The sequence below is a fragment of the Botryllus schlosseri genome, chromosome 8 (assembly GCF_051294905.1).
Source record: "Botryllus schlosseri isolate E-star chromosome 8, Bs_hap1, whole genome shotgun sequence".
Lineage (NCBI taxonomy): Eukaryota > Metazoa > Chordata > Ascidiacea > Stolidobranchia > Styelidae > Botryllus > Botryllus schlosseri.
In genome coordinates this window covers 6,658,442-6,677,408 of record NC_137243.1, presented here as the reverse complement: position 1 = coordinate 6,677,408, position 18,967 = coordinate 6,658,442, and the positions used below count along the sequence as shown (strand labels likewise).

At 40.2% G+C, this 18,967-nt stretch overlaps 2 protein-coding genes and 1 long non-coding RNA gene across 7 annotated transcripts in view; 2 read left to right on the top strand and 1 right to left on the bottom strand.

The window, feature by feature from the left end:
- LOC145444885 (uncharacterized) overlaps positions 1 to 18,967 on the top strand; it is a 208,776-nt gene that overhangs the window by 62,268 nt on the left and 127,541 nt on the right. The gene's annotated exons all lie outside the window — the stretch shown is intronic.
- Positions 1 to 18,967, top strand: part of LOC145444872 (serine/threonine-protein kinase Nek8-like) — a 123,864-nt gene that overhangs the window by 65,986 nt on the left and 38,911 nt on the right. The window lies entirely within an intron of this gene.
- Positions 185 to 11,053, bottom strand: LOC145444878 (sialin-like). 5 transcript variants are annotated; one of them, XR_013916811.1, is made up of 10 exons: positions 10,481 to 11,053; positions 6,779 to 6,982; positions 6,444 to 6,677; positions 6,212 to 6,386; positions 4,401 to 4,534; positions 3,286 to 3,435; positions 2,981 to 3,221; positions 1,162 to 1,275; positions 423 to 620; positions 185 to 349 (listed from the first exon to the last, which is right to left on the bottom strand). XR_013916811.1 is itself a non-coding variant. In XM_080322924.1 (10 exons), the coding sequence occupies exons 1-10, from the start codon at positions 10,520 to 10,522 to the stop codon at positions 333 to 335; spliced, it is 1,497 nt and encodes a 498-aa protein (XP_080179050.1). In that variant the 5' UTR covers positions 10,523 to 11,053; the 3' UTR covers positions 185 to 332. The 5 variants fall into 5 exon arrangements, 3 of the variants coding, with proteins under 3 accessions (XP_080179050.1, XP_080179048.1, XP_080179051.1); XR_013916812.1 differs by having other exon boundaries at positions 455 to 620; XM_080322924.1 differs by having other exon boundaries at positions 455 to 620; positions 1,142 to 1,275.

The following is an 18,967-nucleotide window of genomic DNA, read 5'->3' as shown; positions in this document are numbered from 1 at the left end:
TATTTTGCGACAGCCATTTATGAGGGTCACTATTCAATTCTGAACTTAGATCGGAATTTGTCGTGATTCGCATTACTTATGTTACACTGTGCAGTGTGCACTTTTACCGACCATGATGCAAAAGATAACAGACGACAAACACCTGATCTTTTTGTCGAATAGACGACAGCGACCTCGAATAATCAACGGAATCATATATATTTCAATAACAATTAGTATGCATATTACTATAGCATAAACCCATAGCCTTTCTGTTCTTTTTTCCAAACAAATCCACGGCGAAATATGAATTCTATTCCTCCAAAGTGGATCAGATATATCAGGCATCCAACTCACTTACCCTGAGTACCTGAAACATACATATCAGCGTTTTAATGACCGTTGATACGAGGATCCTCCGATCCACCGATAGTATCATATACCTCGTTCGAGTTTTATAGAGAATGTCCTGAACCTTTCGTTGGTTGCATTGCAGTGTATTTCGCTTCGATAAGGCTCGACTGCTTCCCAGACCCCCAATGCTGCTCTTCACCAGACGCAAAGATGAGATAAAATATTTCCCCAAACAGATATACCGCCGCAGTCAGCCAAAACACCATCCGCCATCCGTGCATCGAATCCTTATGTGAATACAAATGATGAGCAATGGTTTGTTTTTCAAAAGATCGTACTTGCGTTTTTCGACGCTGTAACAACAGCAGAAGGAGGATATACAGATCGAGGTTAAATTTACGGTTTCAATTTTATTTAGGACATGAATTTCGACCGGTGATGACATATGGAATAATTTTGACTTATGAAATAATTTATGAGTCGCGACTAAATATATGAGTGAATGCTGCGCTCAAACTCGAAAAAGATCAACGTATATCTCCTAACATCACTATTACCTAATATTCAGGGCTTCTGACTCATTCTTGTTGTGCAATCTTATTTCAGATAAAGGATTCCTATATATGAGCCCTTGAAGGGCAGCCTATATATAAGGACTATATACAAATACATATTGTTTGAAAATGCATTGACATCGTTTGTCAGTTGCCACAATGATGAATGAATAAAACATGTTTGATATCGGGAAGATTCGCAACAACTTTGCCATGCAACTGACGAATACAATAATTAATACAGAGTATCTTACGTCATGTTGCAGCAACATACCGGCCATCTGCGGGGCGAGGAATCCAGAAATGTTGGCGATCGTGTTCGCGATTCCATACACAACGCCTCCAAACTGAGGGGCAAGGTCTATTGTATTTGATTCACATCCCGACACTACAAAATACGAATTGAAGACTTAGCAATACCTAAGAATTGGACGTGCCCCTATGACACGCTGGTGTCCGCCGATAAAATGATATCCATGGGTAAAATCTATATAAATGGTGTATGGCTGTGGCCCGCGAGGTAATTTTTAAAATTAGTTATATTATAAAAAAAATCTCCCGGTTAATTTATTGCTAACTTGCAAGGCCAAGCAAAATTTAATTAGCCTGACCGCGAAATTTGGTGGATTGATAATTAAATTGCAGTTCCGACGCATTGGTGTAGCCAGGGTCCAGCCACAATTTTCGTAGATCTTCATATATTACTATAAAGTTGAATATTTCGTGGCAGATTGGTTGACTCGGAATTTTACTTAGCGCTTCGCGTGATTTATTGTCACTGGTTCTTGCATATTATAATTGTACCTCACCTGAAGTTTAAAAATACGCCAAAGTTACAGATTTGTGTCTAACTAGTAACTATACATTCGCAATTATGAGAGAACATGCCGTCCGACATGCTAATTCCCTTACGCTCGCAGATATATCGTTGGCGTTGAAACCTTGGCACAAAATGATAGACGCATGTTGGTATGATGTCGATGTTGATATGTCCAAGAGCCGAATTCATATAGTGTTTCGACTACGTTGGTCATTTTATACCAGCCCGATACTCTTTATTATGATTCCCTACTTACCCATGACTTGTAGCACGGCCCGCTTTTAGGCTTTTCTAAGACACTGTTTACGCGGATCACGTGGCGAGGAGGAGCCTAGCCTATAGATAAACCTCCAACAATTAGGTGGGAATTTTGGAGTCGACCTCGGTCAGACTCGAACCCGCAACCCATATACTTGTCGCAGCTAGCTTTGCATTTTAAACAAATGGTTGTTTAAAACACTTTGTTTAGAACATGTTTTGGACAGTGTTTTAAACAAAGGCCTTTTTAATAAAGATAAAATTGTGTTTTTTTAAGTTGCATAATTATGCCATAATTGTGTAAATATTTTCCAAAAACACGTTGTATGAGTCACGAACGAGGATTACCACCCGATATAGCCGACGTATACGATATGGGATGGTTGGAACCCTCGAAATAGTCGGTTCAACAGCTATGGTCTGTAGATATAGATCATTGGTACGCAATGAATGTTCTGATGATGATGACCGCCTACCGTAAAAATGCTGCAAGACGATGTAGTCCTGGTTAAAGATATTTTTAGTCCGTATATGACAGGTGTTGGAATCCTATTTCGTCAAAGGAGCTGTATTTATCCTATATATTCAATTGTGAATACCAATCTATTATGACGTCACAATTGAATATGGGTGACTTCATGGCTTGATAAAAAAAGATGTTTCATACAAGGGCCTTGTTTTAAATATGTTTGCTTTAAATTGATCGTTGTTTGAAACACAACCCCAGTCGCAGCTGCGTAGAACGTAGCCTACCACCTCGCAAAGGTTCGTAAATCTCATGTGGCGTTTTGGCCGAAAAGGTTGGCCAGCCCTGGTTTAGGTCTACTGTGTACGAAGTATTGCAATTTGACGAATTGCAAGTCAGTTGATGTACAATGGGAACAATGAGATTCTTGACAACGAACAAATATATGCGGACCTGTCTCTAAATTTGATATACCATTTGTGAAATTGAAATCTGTTGTCGATTTAAACTGTCTGTAATCTGATCTATATACGTTGACGAAAATTTTACCTGTTAAGGAGTTGAAGGCGACCGCCACAGAGAACATAGCTACCGCAGCATGGACGTTGCAATCAACATATCCAACAAGTGCGACGAGCGTGGCAGGAATCGCCAAAGCTAAGCTCGTATTCAATTTTCTCACTGCGATGGTGCTCAGTACGCCACGCATTCGCAGTTCGTCAGAGATGTGCCCAGCAACTAGAACAAGCAGGAATTGCAGCACGTACGGAACTGCGGTCCAAGCTCCACTCTAACTTTGAAAAAGAATATAGTTAGAGAAACCGTATCCATGCGCTCTGATCTATACATCATACCGCTGTCAGACTAAATCGCAAGATTGTTGCCATGAACGTTGGTAGCATCGCCATGAAGGTACAAGCCCCCCAAAGTCCACAGAAGTGCGCGACTGTAATAGCCCATGCTGGAACGGATTTCAATATAGCAGTCCATGGAATTTGGGGTGCCTTGTGTGGACAAGGAAATTATGAAAAATGTCCGTGAACATGATATCTTGCATATGCACATATACTAGGGTGACCATACGTCCTCTTTTAAGAGGATTTGTCCTCTTTTTTGACTTTTTTGAAATTGTCCTCGGAGGACGCCCTTTTGTCCTCTTTTTTGAGAATTTTGGTCAAATTTAGGTCCAAATTCGACTGATATACCGTAAATCAGCACCGAAGTAACGCTCCGGCGGGTATTTCGGAAGCTGAGCCCGAAACTTGACCTTTTTTTAGTCAACCACCTGATAATGTGAATGAAAAACTGTATTTTGGGCACTGAACGAGAAAGTTGACCATTTTTGTAGTCAACCACGTGATAATGTGAAAGAAAAACTGTATTTTGGGCACTGAGCGAGAAAGTTGACCTTTTTTTAGTCAACCTCCTGATAATGTGAAAGAGAAACTGTATTTTGGGCACTGAGCGAGAAAGTTGACCTTTTTTTTAGTCAACCACGTGATAATGTGAAAGAGAAACTGTATTTTTGGCACTGAGCGAGAAAGTTGACCTTTTTTTAGTCAACCACCTGATAATGTGAAAGAGAAACTGTATTTTGGGCACTGAGCGAGAAAGTTGACCTTTTTTTAGTCAACCAATGTGAATGAAAAACTGTATTTTGGGCACTGAGCGAGAAAGCTGACCTTTTTTTTAGTCAACCACCTGATAATGTGAAAGAGAAACTGTATTTTGGGCACTGTGCGAGAAAATGGACTTTTTTTGGTGAACCGACCACGAAGTGGGAAAAATTAACCATTTTTTCAGGATTTTCCTCCGGTTTTGCAAGTCTGAAAATTCTGAAAAGGTCTCCTCTTTTGAGATTTCCAAAATATGGTAGCCCTAACATATACAACACAGGACAACAGGCGATAAGAAGCAACTACTTTAGTTAAATAAAAGACAACGGTAACCCGCATATATTATTTCCTACCTTTTCACGATTCAAGTTTAATCCGATACTTTTGATTATGTAGTCTTTTTCATGTATTGAAATCCTAGGGTGGCTTTGAGGCCAACTATGAACAGTTCCAAACCATGCTATCGTCCACAGAAGAGTCACTGTGCCTGGTAAATTGGATAGAACGAAGTAGCAGAGGTGGTCAAAGTAGTCAAGAAAGCTACTCAAGTAGAAGTAGAAGTAGTGACGACAAAATCTACTCAAGTACAAGTAGAAGTACTTCTTACATGAGCAACCTAAAACTACTTGAAGTAGAAGTAAAATTGACCGAATTTAAATTTACTCAAGTAAGTAAGTAGATGTGAAAACGATCATCGTAATTCGTTCGCATGGACTGTCAAAAGCTGCAAATTGAGCTACGCGGAAGGTGCAGAGAGCTTGATTCATATTGATGCATCCCAGGAGGTGTCAATTTTTGACAGAACAAGCAATCGTCCACATCATGGATGTAAATGATGGTATTGATATGGAAATGCGAGACTAATCCTTTTTTTACTCGAACACCCCATCTAGAGAATATCATGGCATGGCGCCCCGCCTCCATATTATAAGGCCCCTAGTTCAGTCGAAGAGCAATACGGAGAAGTTGTGTTGGATACGGCTTTAACCCTTTGCGCGATTAGTCTACCTTAATTTAAAATATGGCTGACCGTAAAAATGTTATATATTGTATAGCTTTATTGTCGGAAAATATAAGGCATTACTACACTTGCTTTTATTCTTCAACATGTATGTTCTCCAGACGAAAGAACTGAAACTATAGTTAGAACTTAGAACTCAACGTATAATACTCGTAATTGAAAGAAAAATACAGATATTACTTCTAAAAAGCGCAAAATATATTTCATGTCTTGTGTCCAGAAAGTTTCAATGGTGGTCTGCTAAAGCAGGTCTAACGTTAAAAAAGTCAAAGTCCACTTTTCCAGATTAGGACACGTCATGGGCTGCTAGGTATAATAGGTAGCCTAATTGCTAGATTGCGAAACGGTAGTTTCAAACGTTATGGGGGCCATACTTACTGTGATGAAATATTTGGTATGGGCGACAATGCGGTGTCTGCGGAACCACGCAACCATGTATTTAAATGATATTCAGCCATACTTTCGTTGAAACATATGTTTTCCACTCCATATCTACTATGCGCGAAGCGCAACGAAAATTCTGGGTATTACATGGCTTTTATGAAAATTAAATGCTGGTACTACGTGATAACAGCATCGAAATTCCTTCGGCTATCTTTCTTGTGGTATTAGACTACTTCTACTTGACAAACTGAAAATAGCGAGAAGTAAGTAAGTAGTTCACAAAATATTACGAAGTAGAAGTAGAAGTAGCGAAAAAATGATATACTTGAGTAAGTACCAGAAGTAGAGGAAAACTACTTGAGTACTTCGAAAAAGTAGAAGTACTTCGTTACTGACCACCTCTGAGTATAAGATAAAAGTATCCACGAAGTGGAAGGTTCATTAATAATATCAACTATCTTTATTCGTTGTTAAACTGGTAAATGCATACACAATCCAGGAAGCAATAACCTGCCCTCTAAAAACTTGAGAGATTGCACATAGTAAATTATTGCAAGCTTTCTCATTGGATTTTCAAGATAATAATATCGTCGATGTCGATCCCGGATATATCTCCAACACACGGAGTTTTTGTCACTACGCATCATAGAGCTCGGTATCACAACAGTTCACACGACCCTTTGAACGATGCCAACTTACAAAATATATATATCTATATTCGATTTATATAACAATCGATAATAGCGCTGTGCTGCTCACCTGATATGTAGAAAATTGCTTCCCATCCATAGTTTTCCGCTATCCCTCCCGTTACCAATGATGTGAAAAATACACCGAAACTCATCCCCGAGAAAGATATCGCTACAAGCCGGCTTCTCTCCAAAGGAGGCGCCCATTTGCCCCAAGCAGACTGCACAGCGGGGAGAGTGACTCCCTGAAAGTTATCGAGTTAGGCCGCCTTGCGCAGACGGGTCAAATCAGATAAGGTTACTTGTAGAAATCCCAGTAGCACGCGTGCAATAACAAACACAGTGAAGCCCCAATGCGCGAATGTTGGAGATAGAATCGATATAATAGAGGATAACAGCATTGATATCCCCATTACCATCTTCACTCCAAAGCGATTGGTAAGGTACCCGCCAACGAGGCCAGTTAAGACGTAACCGTAGTAGTATGCACCGAGTGCGATGCCTTGTTGTGCACGATCCCATTTGAATACCGCGTTCTGTACATTATAAGATAAGGACTGAATGTAAAGGCCAGGGATATCTAGACTTCGGAAGTTCTAGATATCCCTGGTAAAGGCGCTTCGGCCCATGCACTTACTGACACTGTGTTGTTGAGTATGTAGGACGCTCCGCGATCCGGGCATTCCGTGACATTGGTAATGCTATTATGCACCGATTGGGACACCATTGCCACGATCGCTACGTTGAGATTTATTCTCATGAAATAACTATTGAAAACACCGAGAAACATCATGACAGCCAGGACGTGTCTTGTTTTTATGTAGCATCCCGGAGTTGATCTCTGAAAAATAAAATTGTTCAGTTCCTAAATTTCAGAGACTGACATATCAGTAGGCGTACACGTACATATAGGCCTATATAGGCTACTCAGTACAGTAACAGTTTATTAGTAATTTCATCCAGGGATGTATATCCCTGATTTCATAATTTCAAATCACCACAAGACTGCGATACAATGAAAAGATGGGGAGGGGTCAAAATGATTTGGAGTATAGTATTTGAAATCAGACGTCCAACTGGACCAAGCCATCGGCGATGTAAAGAGGAGACATGGACACCAGAGTTGGATCAATTGTAATTTGTAATTGTAATTGAATGTAATTAATTACATTTTTCAATGTAATTGTAATGTAATTGTAATTGAAGCATTTTTATTTTGTGTAATTGTAATTGTAATTGTAATTTGACAAAAATTTTGCTCAATTACAATTTCAATTACATTAAATTGCTATTGAGACCTGACAAGCACAACATAAAACAATTGACTTATAATGCATTCTCTTTACATGTCGACAAGGAATTTGGTGGATCCATTCGCGGAAGCCCTTGACTGCGCCCTTGCGGGCGAAGTTTTTTTTAATTTTTACCGCTATGCTGGCCTCGGCTGCCATTGTATACAATTTTTAGATTACTAACCAACGGATGGATTCGCAACACGTGACTCACGATTGAATACGCCGAGAAGCGAACTGCTGAGACGGCTAAAAGCAGCAGAATTGATATTCCCATAGCTGGCGATCCAAGCGTCGAAATTTGATATGTATGGTCCTAATCGAAAGCTAGTGTCACACTGATTCCGCAATAAAAGTATATTTCCAGGCAATGGTACCATCCCAAAATAGTCGTGAAAGTCTGGGAATCGGCATTGTTCTGAACAATCGCTGGGCGTAATTGGTAATTGTTGTGGTCATGCTGCTGCAGGGCTCTCACTTTTCAGAACAGTCGGCCTTAAACGGCTATTTTGGAGCAGTTACATTGTCCTGACGAGATTTTATTTTGTATTTTCGGAATTAGTAAATCAATAGCTTACGATAAAGACCAGATGCATCAAATTTGGACGCATGGATCGCCCGCTCTATGACTACAAAATTTGCTGCTTTTAGCCGGCTCTGCAGTATGTTTGTCGGTGCATTCATCCGTGACTCACATCTTGCGCATCTATCCGGGGGTTGGCAATCTACAATACGATTTCCGATCACGATGCTGCATCGTTATTTCGTCTGGCTAACTAACCAGACCACTGGATATTATATAACGTCTTATCTGACAAAGCACGGTTTTGTTTTCACTCCTCATCCTAATTCCTACGTCCCTCGATAAAAATAATATTATTTCTTTAATTATATACTATAGACGCAAATCCAACACGTGCATATATTATAATACTTTTTCAACGACATACTGCACCCTATACTTAATCCTAACCCGTAGGAAATTAGGTAAATAACATTTTACATTTCCAATTACGTGAGCCATAATTACCGAGCATTCAAAACACGCTTATATTACGCCACAATGACATCTCACATAGCATACTATGTACGCACATAAACGCATTTATTACTACACAATCTGAACTAGACTTGAATTGTTGTTTAATACGACGCTACGGTTGTCAAGGAGCACGGTTGAATTTATGATTATTGAATTACATGTTCAACAGCAGCAATTGTAATTGTAATTGTAATGTAATTGAAGCATGCAAGGAGTAATTGTAATTGTAATTGTAATTTGATATTTTTAGCATGGAGTAATTGTAATTGTAATGTAATTGAAACATTCATGAAAGTAATTGTAATTGTAATTGTAATTGAACTGAAATAATGTAATTGATCCAACTCTGATGGACACCGAATGAAAAGTAAAAAAAGATAGCAAAAGGACATGCGACAAAAAGTGGTGGCATGTCAGGGAAGGCGAGATCAATATGACAGATTGTGGTCTGGTAAACTTGCGGGTTGACTATAGTATTCATTCAGTAGAAATTGCTTGTATTTCGACTTGAATGTGGACATGCTCGACGACTGTAGGACCGGGGATATACTGTTCCATACTTCAGGTCCGACGTGGACAGTGGACACGCGTGTTTTATACTTATGCGGCATTGATACTGGGGTAAAGAAGTGATTGAAATTTTCGGAGCAGTGGCCGGAATGGAACTGATTCATAAACTTGGTAACTTCTAGATTACGCATATCTTTTATTTTTAGGACACCGAATCTTTTTAGCACTGATTTGTTGGACTCACAGCCTTGCCCTCTCGGGGCCCTGGCTGCTAAGTAAAATCGTTAGGCGCAGACGGGAATATTGAAAGTGTTGTTATTGTTGCTGCTTGTGGTATTCGTGGTGTTTGTCGACTACTATGTTAATTTACACGGTACACCACACCAATTTTCTTCATTTTTATTCCGTAGATGCCGGCTTGAAACACGGCCCAGTTCTAGGCTTTTATAAGACACCGCTTACACGAATGAGATGGCGAGAAGTATAGCCTATTGGAAATGTGTCGGATTCATAATTAGGGTTACCATATTTGATATCCAGAAAAGGGAAGACTTTTTGAAAATGAAAAAAATTCTATAATATCGGAACGGGTAATTCGAAAATATTTACAGAAAATTCTGTAGTGTTGACTAAAAAAAAGGTTATTTTTCCGTCTCGGCTCTCGAAAGACCCGCTCGAACTCCTCGATTCCACATTTCGCGGCATTTATGGCGTTTTTCAGTTTTGCCTTTACAATAGCCTGACTGTGAAAGTCATAAAGGAGAACGAATTGCCAAAAAGGAGGACATTTGGGCGTCCTCGGAGGACATTTTCGATTTCCCGAAAAAGAAGGACATATATGGTATAACCCTATTCATAATGGAACCATGTGAGCCCTATGTAACTGGGTTCAAGACACAGAACTCTTCACCGCTATCATCAGTTAGTCTAGTGGTTCCCAAAGTGGGCACCAGCACCCCCTGGGGGCGTTCGCAAGCGCGAAGGGGGCGCTGGCCATGAAATGGACGATTTGGGGGCGGTGGCTACAAAATTGAACGGTATGGGGGTGGTGTTGGTTTAGAAGGCAGTAGTGTTGAAACGATTGATGAATAAAACAGCTAAATACGATACGGCGTTCTGGCTGCGAGAAACGATATCACCTCTACTTGATTGACGAGGCGTTGGCACCTTATTCGCTGTCCAGGGGGGCGGTAGCTCAAAAAAAGTTTGGGAAAACTGAGTTATTAGATCAGGTGAGCATTGAGTAAACATGTAGACCTACATAAGGTTGCATTCATGAGCTATTTTATTGTATACCGATCATTACACTGTTTGTTACAGTACAGTATTACCTAAAATGTCCAATTATATAATTCATAGCCCAGGTCATGTAAAAACTGACGCTATACCTGGTAATTCCTTCTTTTATCCTTAATTAACTGGTAACCGGTTATATGAACATTATAACATTCTTACATTAAATCCAATTCAACTGAGAATTGGTTCTTGGGCTTACCTCGGCAATCCCTTGTTTACATTTCCCATGGTCGATTTCCATAATAGCTTCAGAGAATAAATGTCTGAAACAGTATACCTCCCTTCCCTCACAAGTGGTGTGTATTCCCCACCGCGATCCCACCAACAAAACCACAACTAGTCGAGATTTATTTATTAGTTACATGATCTATATGGAATAATGACCATTACTCGGGACCAAGACGAGATTAGCAGCAGCTGATGTAGTCAGAATGTCTTTTTAGTTATATTTACTATAAGGAGTAACGACAAATGCTTAGCCGCGGGGCATCGATCGCGCAATTTTTCGCTACACTGTGATTTTCTGCAACATTGCCAAAACATCTGATTCGCAGCACAGAACTTGAAGAAAGATTTTAATACAACATATATTGCATTAGAACATTTCTTACACTCGAAGACTTTTCAGCATCGGCACACTAACTGGATATAAATGGTGTCCGGTCAATACCGAGAAAACCATTACAGAGAATTGACACCATCGAGAATGGACATGACCTAAAATGGACATCACCGAGAATGGACAATTGGACATTGCCGAGAATGGAAACCATGCACAGGGAATGGAAATTACCGAGAATGGACACCACCGAGAATGGACATTACCGAGAAAGGACAATGGACACCATAGGCATAGAGCAGGGGCGGGCAACTTCTGCAGTCGGCGGGCCGGATATAGCAAAATTAAGTACTTGGCGGGCCGGATTGCTGAATTGATACATTATTCGCCCATTTATCCACATAAACAAGGAATAAATCGTATTTAATGAATGTATTTTAACGACAGCAATGTAACTTCGAAGCCATTTCTCGCCAATAATGCCGAAGAAATGTGGATTTGAGAACAGCATTGTCATACAGGCACCACCATGTCTGCTTCTCTCTAATCAATCAACACACTGTGCAATCCTTAATATAGATTTCAAGGCGTTCGATAATCCCGGTACCCCAAATTTACCAAGATATCAATTCATTGGGGTTTAGTAGGTGACGAGATAGCGTGGTTGTTCAACTGTGTGGCCTATTTTATCTCGATATTGAATTCATGCGGCCCGCGGCCTCAGAATTTGAAAGTGGCCCGCGACCCGTTTTGAGTTGGCGTCCCCTGGCACAAGCGGTGTCTTAAAAAAGGCTAGAAGTGTGAGCACTACAAGTCGACGGTTACGGAATCAAAAATAAGAAATAGAGGCGTGCTGTAAATGACCAATGTAGTCGACAAACACCATGATTACCACAAATGACATTAGGGTTGAATACATCGTCAATGCCGATAATGCTAGTCTTCTCGCTTCGACGAACTTACGCGCAAGCTCCACCCTCGCTCGCTGCGCAGTGCGCATACATGTGTATTAGGGATGGTGTGAACGTGAGGTTCGTGTGTGAACCTCAGAAATTTGGAGGGTCACGTTCGCAAACGAACCTTGGTAGGTTCTGCACTGTGAACCTTTTTCATATATGGCAATTTTCACTTCATTGTAACATCTTTCGTTGAAATTTATCGCATTTCAACTGCGGCCACTCTATGCATGGCGCTGGCAGCATAAGAAAATCAACACTAAACGACCATGCACCTTGAAAATCTGCACCTTAAAAAATTTTACTTGTTTTGTTACAAAAGTTTGCTCGAAATATCCAGCTTTCCGTTTGTGAATATTTAGTGACTATCTGCTGTGAGCTTGATGACCTGCAATCACACAACATCAAGAGCGTAATACACTACATGTAGGTAGTCAGCGAATGATGCTTATTCAGCCAATCAATGAAATTGATATCGTTGTCTGATGTGAAAAATGTAGCAGGCGTACGGGGTCCATCTTGATTGGTTATTGTATCATAAAAACCAAATCCGTGCGATTGGGGGTGTTGGCTACTGCTGTATAACTTGTTGATGGGTAATATCGGTAGCAAAGAATAAAAACCCTTTTTACACTCTGCTCAATATCAACGTATAGCAATACTCAGGCGCTGAATACATTATCCGGTCTGGCCTAGACCGTTAAGGCGTAAGCTTATATTCCCATTGCAAGTCCTCGTCGAAATTGGCGGCAATAAAGCGACGGAAGATATTGATTTATGGGATTAACATATCATTCGATTGCTCCAGTTAATACATTTGGCGGCGTTTAAAACGTCAATATATACTTCAGTATTGTGGCATTATGTTGCCGAGACGTCGCTAGATATCGTGTACATTAATGCAGGCTTTCAATTCACTGAAATGAAGGGTTGGAATTAGCAATATGACGTCACGTGACGTCATGAGGTCCACGTTTGCGTTCATACAGAACCTTTCAAAAAAGTTCGCGTTCACACGAACCTGAACCTTTCACAGGTTCACGCCATCCCTAATGTGTATAATAACGTACAGTCACTAAAATTTGATATATCTAAGCAAGTAGTGGGGAATCTTGGAAGACTGGGGCCGCGGGCCACATTATCATGTAAGACAGAAAACTGTCCGCGGGTCGGACAAAATCCCTTCGCGGACCGGATCTGGCCCGCGGGCCGTATGTTGCCCGCCCCTGGCATAGAGTATGGACAATGTCGAAAACCTAACGTACTAAGACGGACGATGCAGAGAAATTTAAACCTGGGAATACCTAATACCACGGCGTCGTGATATAGGCTAGATAGGCTTAGGGCCTACACACGATTCATGCTTACGTACAGTACATGATGCGCGCATCTAAGGCATGGTGCATGCCGCTGAACAACTGAACATACATGAGTTAATCTAACCCATTTACAGTCAAATGTTTAACTATTTTCTGCCGTGGCGAACCAGACCGATAGGGTGATGATGGAGTATCGAGATTGCAGTATTGTATAATCTCTATAAAAGAGTCACATTGTTTCCTTTTCAACAATTTGAAATGAAAATATTCTCGCTAATGTCCATTCTCGGTAATGGCATTCTCGGTCGTGTCCATTCTCGGTAATAGTTTTCTCGGTATTGGCATAGAAACGGATATAAACAGATTCAAAAGCAAAACCCGTGAGTGTGACGCATAACAATCAAAATAGCACCATGAAATTCGCATTGTAGCGATGACAACAACAAACTTTGAAATGGTACAACACATAATGTAAATCAGTGGTTCTTTAACCTGGGCTCCAGTGAACATGTTATCGTTATAATTATGTGCGCAGGAAAGGTTTCCACTTTTCACTTAAATGCTGGCGCACAAAATTGCGCGAGGCAGATCCTTGATTCATTTAAAAGTGCCAGAGTCAACAATTGTTCAGTTGACCAAGCCAATTTTATGTAAACAAAGGAGTTTTTGTATAACTTACAGATTTGCCATTAGGTTGTTTTGTTCCGTCGTGTAGTCGTTTTGCTACACTTGCTACCATAGATGAATACATTTTCTACCACGTGGTATGGATCGGGTTTTGATAACTTGAGTCCTAAATTAAATTAGTTTCCATCGCAACGCCTTATCATATTATCTCCACCCTTCTAACATTGTTGCGTAAACATTGCCATCGTCATCATCATAGTCATTGGTTTGTTAGCAATTTTTATCAGTTCAATACACCACAAAATGCGATACAATGAAAAGATAGGAAGGTGTCGAAGCGACTTGGAGTAGTCTATGGAATCAAAAACCCACCTTGGCCTAGGCCCTAGGCGATGTAAAAAGGAGGCATGCACACTGCACACTGAATGAAAAGTAAAGGAAGATAGTATAGAAAAAAGCAAGCGACAAAAAATGGGGTGGCATGTCATGGAAGGCAAGATCGATAGGTCAGGTCGTGGTTGGGTAATCTTGAGGATGGGCTAGTACCGATACATATAGAGTTTCTCATAATTGAAACGACCATGGCTTCTAAATATTGTCTAAAAGGCTTTCTATGCATAACACAGAATTCAACGATGAAGTTTAGTCCTATAGTAGAAGCTCAGCTTTTGTGGTATCTTCGTGGTCGTGGAAATATGTTTCCAACTTTCCATAGTGGCGAATTTTCTGTTCCATATACCTGCATACTATACTATAGGATATTCTTCTTTGACTACACTTAAAACGAGTAAGACAATACTGTAGTTATGACCTATCTACGATGCACATGCACATATCATGTGGCTGAAGTGAACACTGAACAACATATAACGACGCATGGTAGATTTTAGTCCAAGTGGCCGGCTGCTGCGTACTGAACCCAATCTTTGGACACTAACTAGCAACTTGGAACTGACGTCTACCTCACATTAGCATCAGAAGGTTTGTGTTATATAAGTTACATTGATACATTCGATCGATGCTGTTTCTGTCGCCCGCATAGCACTTTCCTTGAACAGGAATATAATAGGATTCTCTCCAATGATGCGTAGTTTTGGAACACAAAGCCGAACGCATGAAGTAGTTCCCATGAGATGGATATGTGCCATGCCATGAATGGCCGAATAGTTACCTTTTAATATCATTGCGCTCAATAACAACATGGCTAGCAACATCTGTACATTTCCGCTGGTCGGACAACACATCACAATATCGATTGAAGAGTCATCTTCACTTCTTTGAAAATTCACTATAGAGAAACAAATCCCCTTCATACATAGGCCTACCAATTTGGGAGGACTTGAATGGAATAAAGGCACATATTTTGCGGAGCTTCACAATCTTATCTGTGGCTTGGAAAGTACTCCCACCTTCGTAATTATAGCACTCTCGGAAGTAAACTTTCAAAATGAACCCTCGTAAAATGTATACATATCGTGCTATATAACCTCGAATATACTCCGGCGCCCAAATCCTACGGCGGAGTTGGTAGCACTTCGTAATACAACATGAATATTGAACAATGCGAAGAATTGTGGCTGCATAGAATCGCTTCGAAGTATCAAAAGTTCTGCTCAAATATTTTTCCAATAGTTTGCCTCCTGTGTTTGATGGCTTTTTCACGCCTGCTAAAAATGTCCACTCCCATTACACGAGATCCTCGTCAAAGGGATATATCTACTTACCCCACCCAATAGCAACCTAACTAAGAGATCTATTGACTACTCAGGACCTATCATCTGGAATGCATTAAGACCACATATCCGTGAATTGCCTTATAATAAATTCAAAAAAGACCTACTTAATCACCTCTTTTCGTCATATTTTAACACTGTTGTCCTACCTCGTCCAGACATTGCTTCATTGATTGATTTGCTACCATCGTTTAATTGTTCTTTTATCTTTTCCTTTTTTAACTAACATTTTTTACAGCCAGACTGTATAGAGACAACTGTACCTGTTTGATGCCGGTGCGATCAGACTATAGTTGACCTTCAAGGTCGTATCGATCATTCCTATCTGATACTGAATTATGTGCATGCATATTTTCTGTATCACCATTATCGCCGTCTGGTAGTTATGTATTTTGGTTGGATGAAAATAAAGACTCTCTCTCTCTCTCTTTCTCTCTGGGTGCCGAAAGATTTTCAATTTCAATTCATGAGATGGTCTGTTGAGCGTTATCATCGATACATTTCTGACGAGTTCTGAGTCAAATTGTTCTGTTGTAGGTATATATTCGTCTTCGTTAAATTGTTCTTTCAACATAATACCTGTAATTACACCCCAAAACAGTCGTTTATATGTATTTAACGTGGAATATATTTCCAAGAAATAGTCTGACAAGCCATTCTTTAATAAACCGACACTATCCGACAGTCATCGAGCATGTCCACATTCAAGTCAAAAATACAACAAATTCTTCTGAATCAGTACTAGTTGGCCCTCTATTTTACCGGACCACGACCTGACATATCGATCTCGCCTTCCGACACATGCTACTTTTTTTTTATCACCAGTCCTTTTATATTGTCTTCCTTTACTTTTCATTCAGTGTGCATGCCTCCTTTCTTATAACTCCTAGGCCAGGTGGGTGTCTGATGTCGAAGACGAGGCTATACTCCAAGTCGTTTCGATACCTTCCTTACTTTCATTGTATCGCAGTCTTTTGGTGTATTGAAATGATGAAATTATTAGCAATAAATTGAATCGAATTGAATATCCAAAGCACAGAATGTAATGACACCCGAATATATTTCTATGACTCACCCGATAGAATCACAGTGGTCGAGTTGCGGCAGCAAATATGCGCTCCGCTCCGCTCCAAAAAAGAGCGTTTTTGGAGCATAGCGATGCGAAGCGAAGTCAGGCGAAACTAAACGCATGACGTTATAATAAACAAACAGAACTTTCGCCTACCATGTAAACCCGTGTCCATCGGTCCATGTATGACGGTGCCCTAATTCAGACAACAATCTGATGGGATTATTGCAACACAATGGGGATATGACGTCGTAGCGCAATTTTCACTACGCTGTGATTTTCTGCAACATTGCCGATTGTCAATTCGAAGATGATTTCGTAGAGGAATCTCATGTCCTCGTCTGGAAAATTATATACTACTGTGTTTTCGAAATCAGTACGATTAGATAGTCACATCGTATAACAATTCATCATAACTAACAAACTGAAACTCATTGAAGATCTATAGCAGGGGTGGCCAACCTGCGGCCGTAGAAAAAAATTTGTGCGGCTGTGGACACGTAATTCAATTAGTATGTATTGGCGGCCGTCAACATGCATTTTGAATTTACGAATTGACTCCCGATTTCTCGAAAGACTTCAATTAATCTTGAAATTTTCTTCGCGCTGCGCGCGCTTTAATGTGACTTCATTTTTCGATTTTCATAGTAGCGCTCTTTGCAATCAGAGCCCCACAGTACAGATGCGAACAGAAGAGGAAAATGATTCGCCTCAAATAGAAATACCAACTCGGAATCGTGTGCTCCTCACTATACCGACAATCCTGATGGGAGGTCAAGATGTGAACAGCATGCAACAAAGTGACTAATAACATTTGGCCCTCCAGAAGATGCATCATCATTTATAACTTTTTAACATTTGTATCTAAATTTTCGAAAACACCCCCTACATCAACTTTACCGGCGATTCTGATCACGTGGGCTGAGAAAGGATAAATGCTTGATAGTAATATGTAAAACTACGAATATCAATGACGAAATTTACAAGTGAATCTGAAAAGAAATTTCACGCTTGTCGCGACTGTGTAGAATCCCGTTGACCAGTGACCAATCCCGATTTCGGTGTGTATCGTAAGCCTATATCATTAATCGATTAGTTCAGAGTTCACCAGAAATGAACATAGACACTTTAGCATAGGTGTTTGGCGTCCAGCTAGTTCATTACGACCATGTTCTGGAATGCGGCCGTGGGCTACATGAGTAGTCGGAATGCGGTCGTGAATGTCAAAAAGGTTAGCCACCCCTGATCTATATAGGCTATTTAAGTTTCGATATTTCGGAAAAGTCTCGAAGGGAAGATATCTACGTTTGCTACATACTTGGTAATGCTTCTATAGACTACTCCAAGTCGCTTCGACACCTTCCTATCTTTTTACTGTATCGCATTTTGTGGTGTATTGAACTGATAAAAATTGCTTATAAACCAATGATGATGATGCAGCCGTTATCATGTCAATACATTTTCTATCACATGGTATGTATCGGGTGTCCTAAATTAAATGACTTTCCATAGCAACGCAAGATCATATTATCCCAACCTATCCAACATCGTAACACAAACATTTTGAATTGAATAATATATAATAAAAGTGAATGAAGCGGCCATGGCTTCTAATTGTCTAAAAGACTTCGTATGCATAACGCATAATACAGCAGTGAAGTATAGTAGAAACTCTGTTTTTGTGGTATCTTCGTGGTCATGGAAATAAGTCTCCATGCCACCGTGGTGGATTTTCAATTCCATATACCTGCATACTATATGATACTCTTCCTTGGCTACACTTAAAACCAATAGACGGTTTTAGTATTGTATCGTAGGCCCCGATTGTAGTTATACTAACTATATTAAATGGGATTGAACAGCATATAACGACTAGGGCTGGGCACAATGATTCGAGTACTCGAATCTGAATCGAGTATTAATTTCAATGATTCGAGTCGAGTAGTAAAATACGATTTTTTCGAGTACTGAAATTATACGCTTCTCACCCCCGAAAGTTAATTTATCAACGAGAATTATAGTTTCGATACTAATTTTCACCGTTGAAGCCTTGAAACCTTGCTTGGCGGTATCGCAGCATACGAAACACATCGTACAAGCTACGAAGGGTACTGGACGTGGCACATTTCCGAAGTCATGATGATCCCTCAACATTGTCACCAAGTGGAATGAAATCGGTATGGTCGAAAAAATACCAAAGTATCTTTTATGGGATGGATAACAGGCACTATATTCTTTGTTGTGGCATATACGGTACATATTTGAACATTAACGTATTGCACTCTGTTATGACGTCATAATGAGTGATACTCGATTACTCGACTCGACTCGAAGCATATTGCGTGATTCAGAATCGAATCACTCAGGTACTCGATTTTGCCCAGCCCTAATAACGACGCATGGTTGATTTTAGTCCAAGTGTT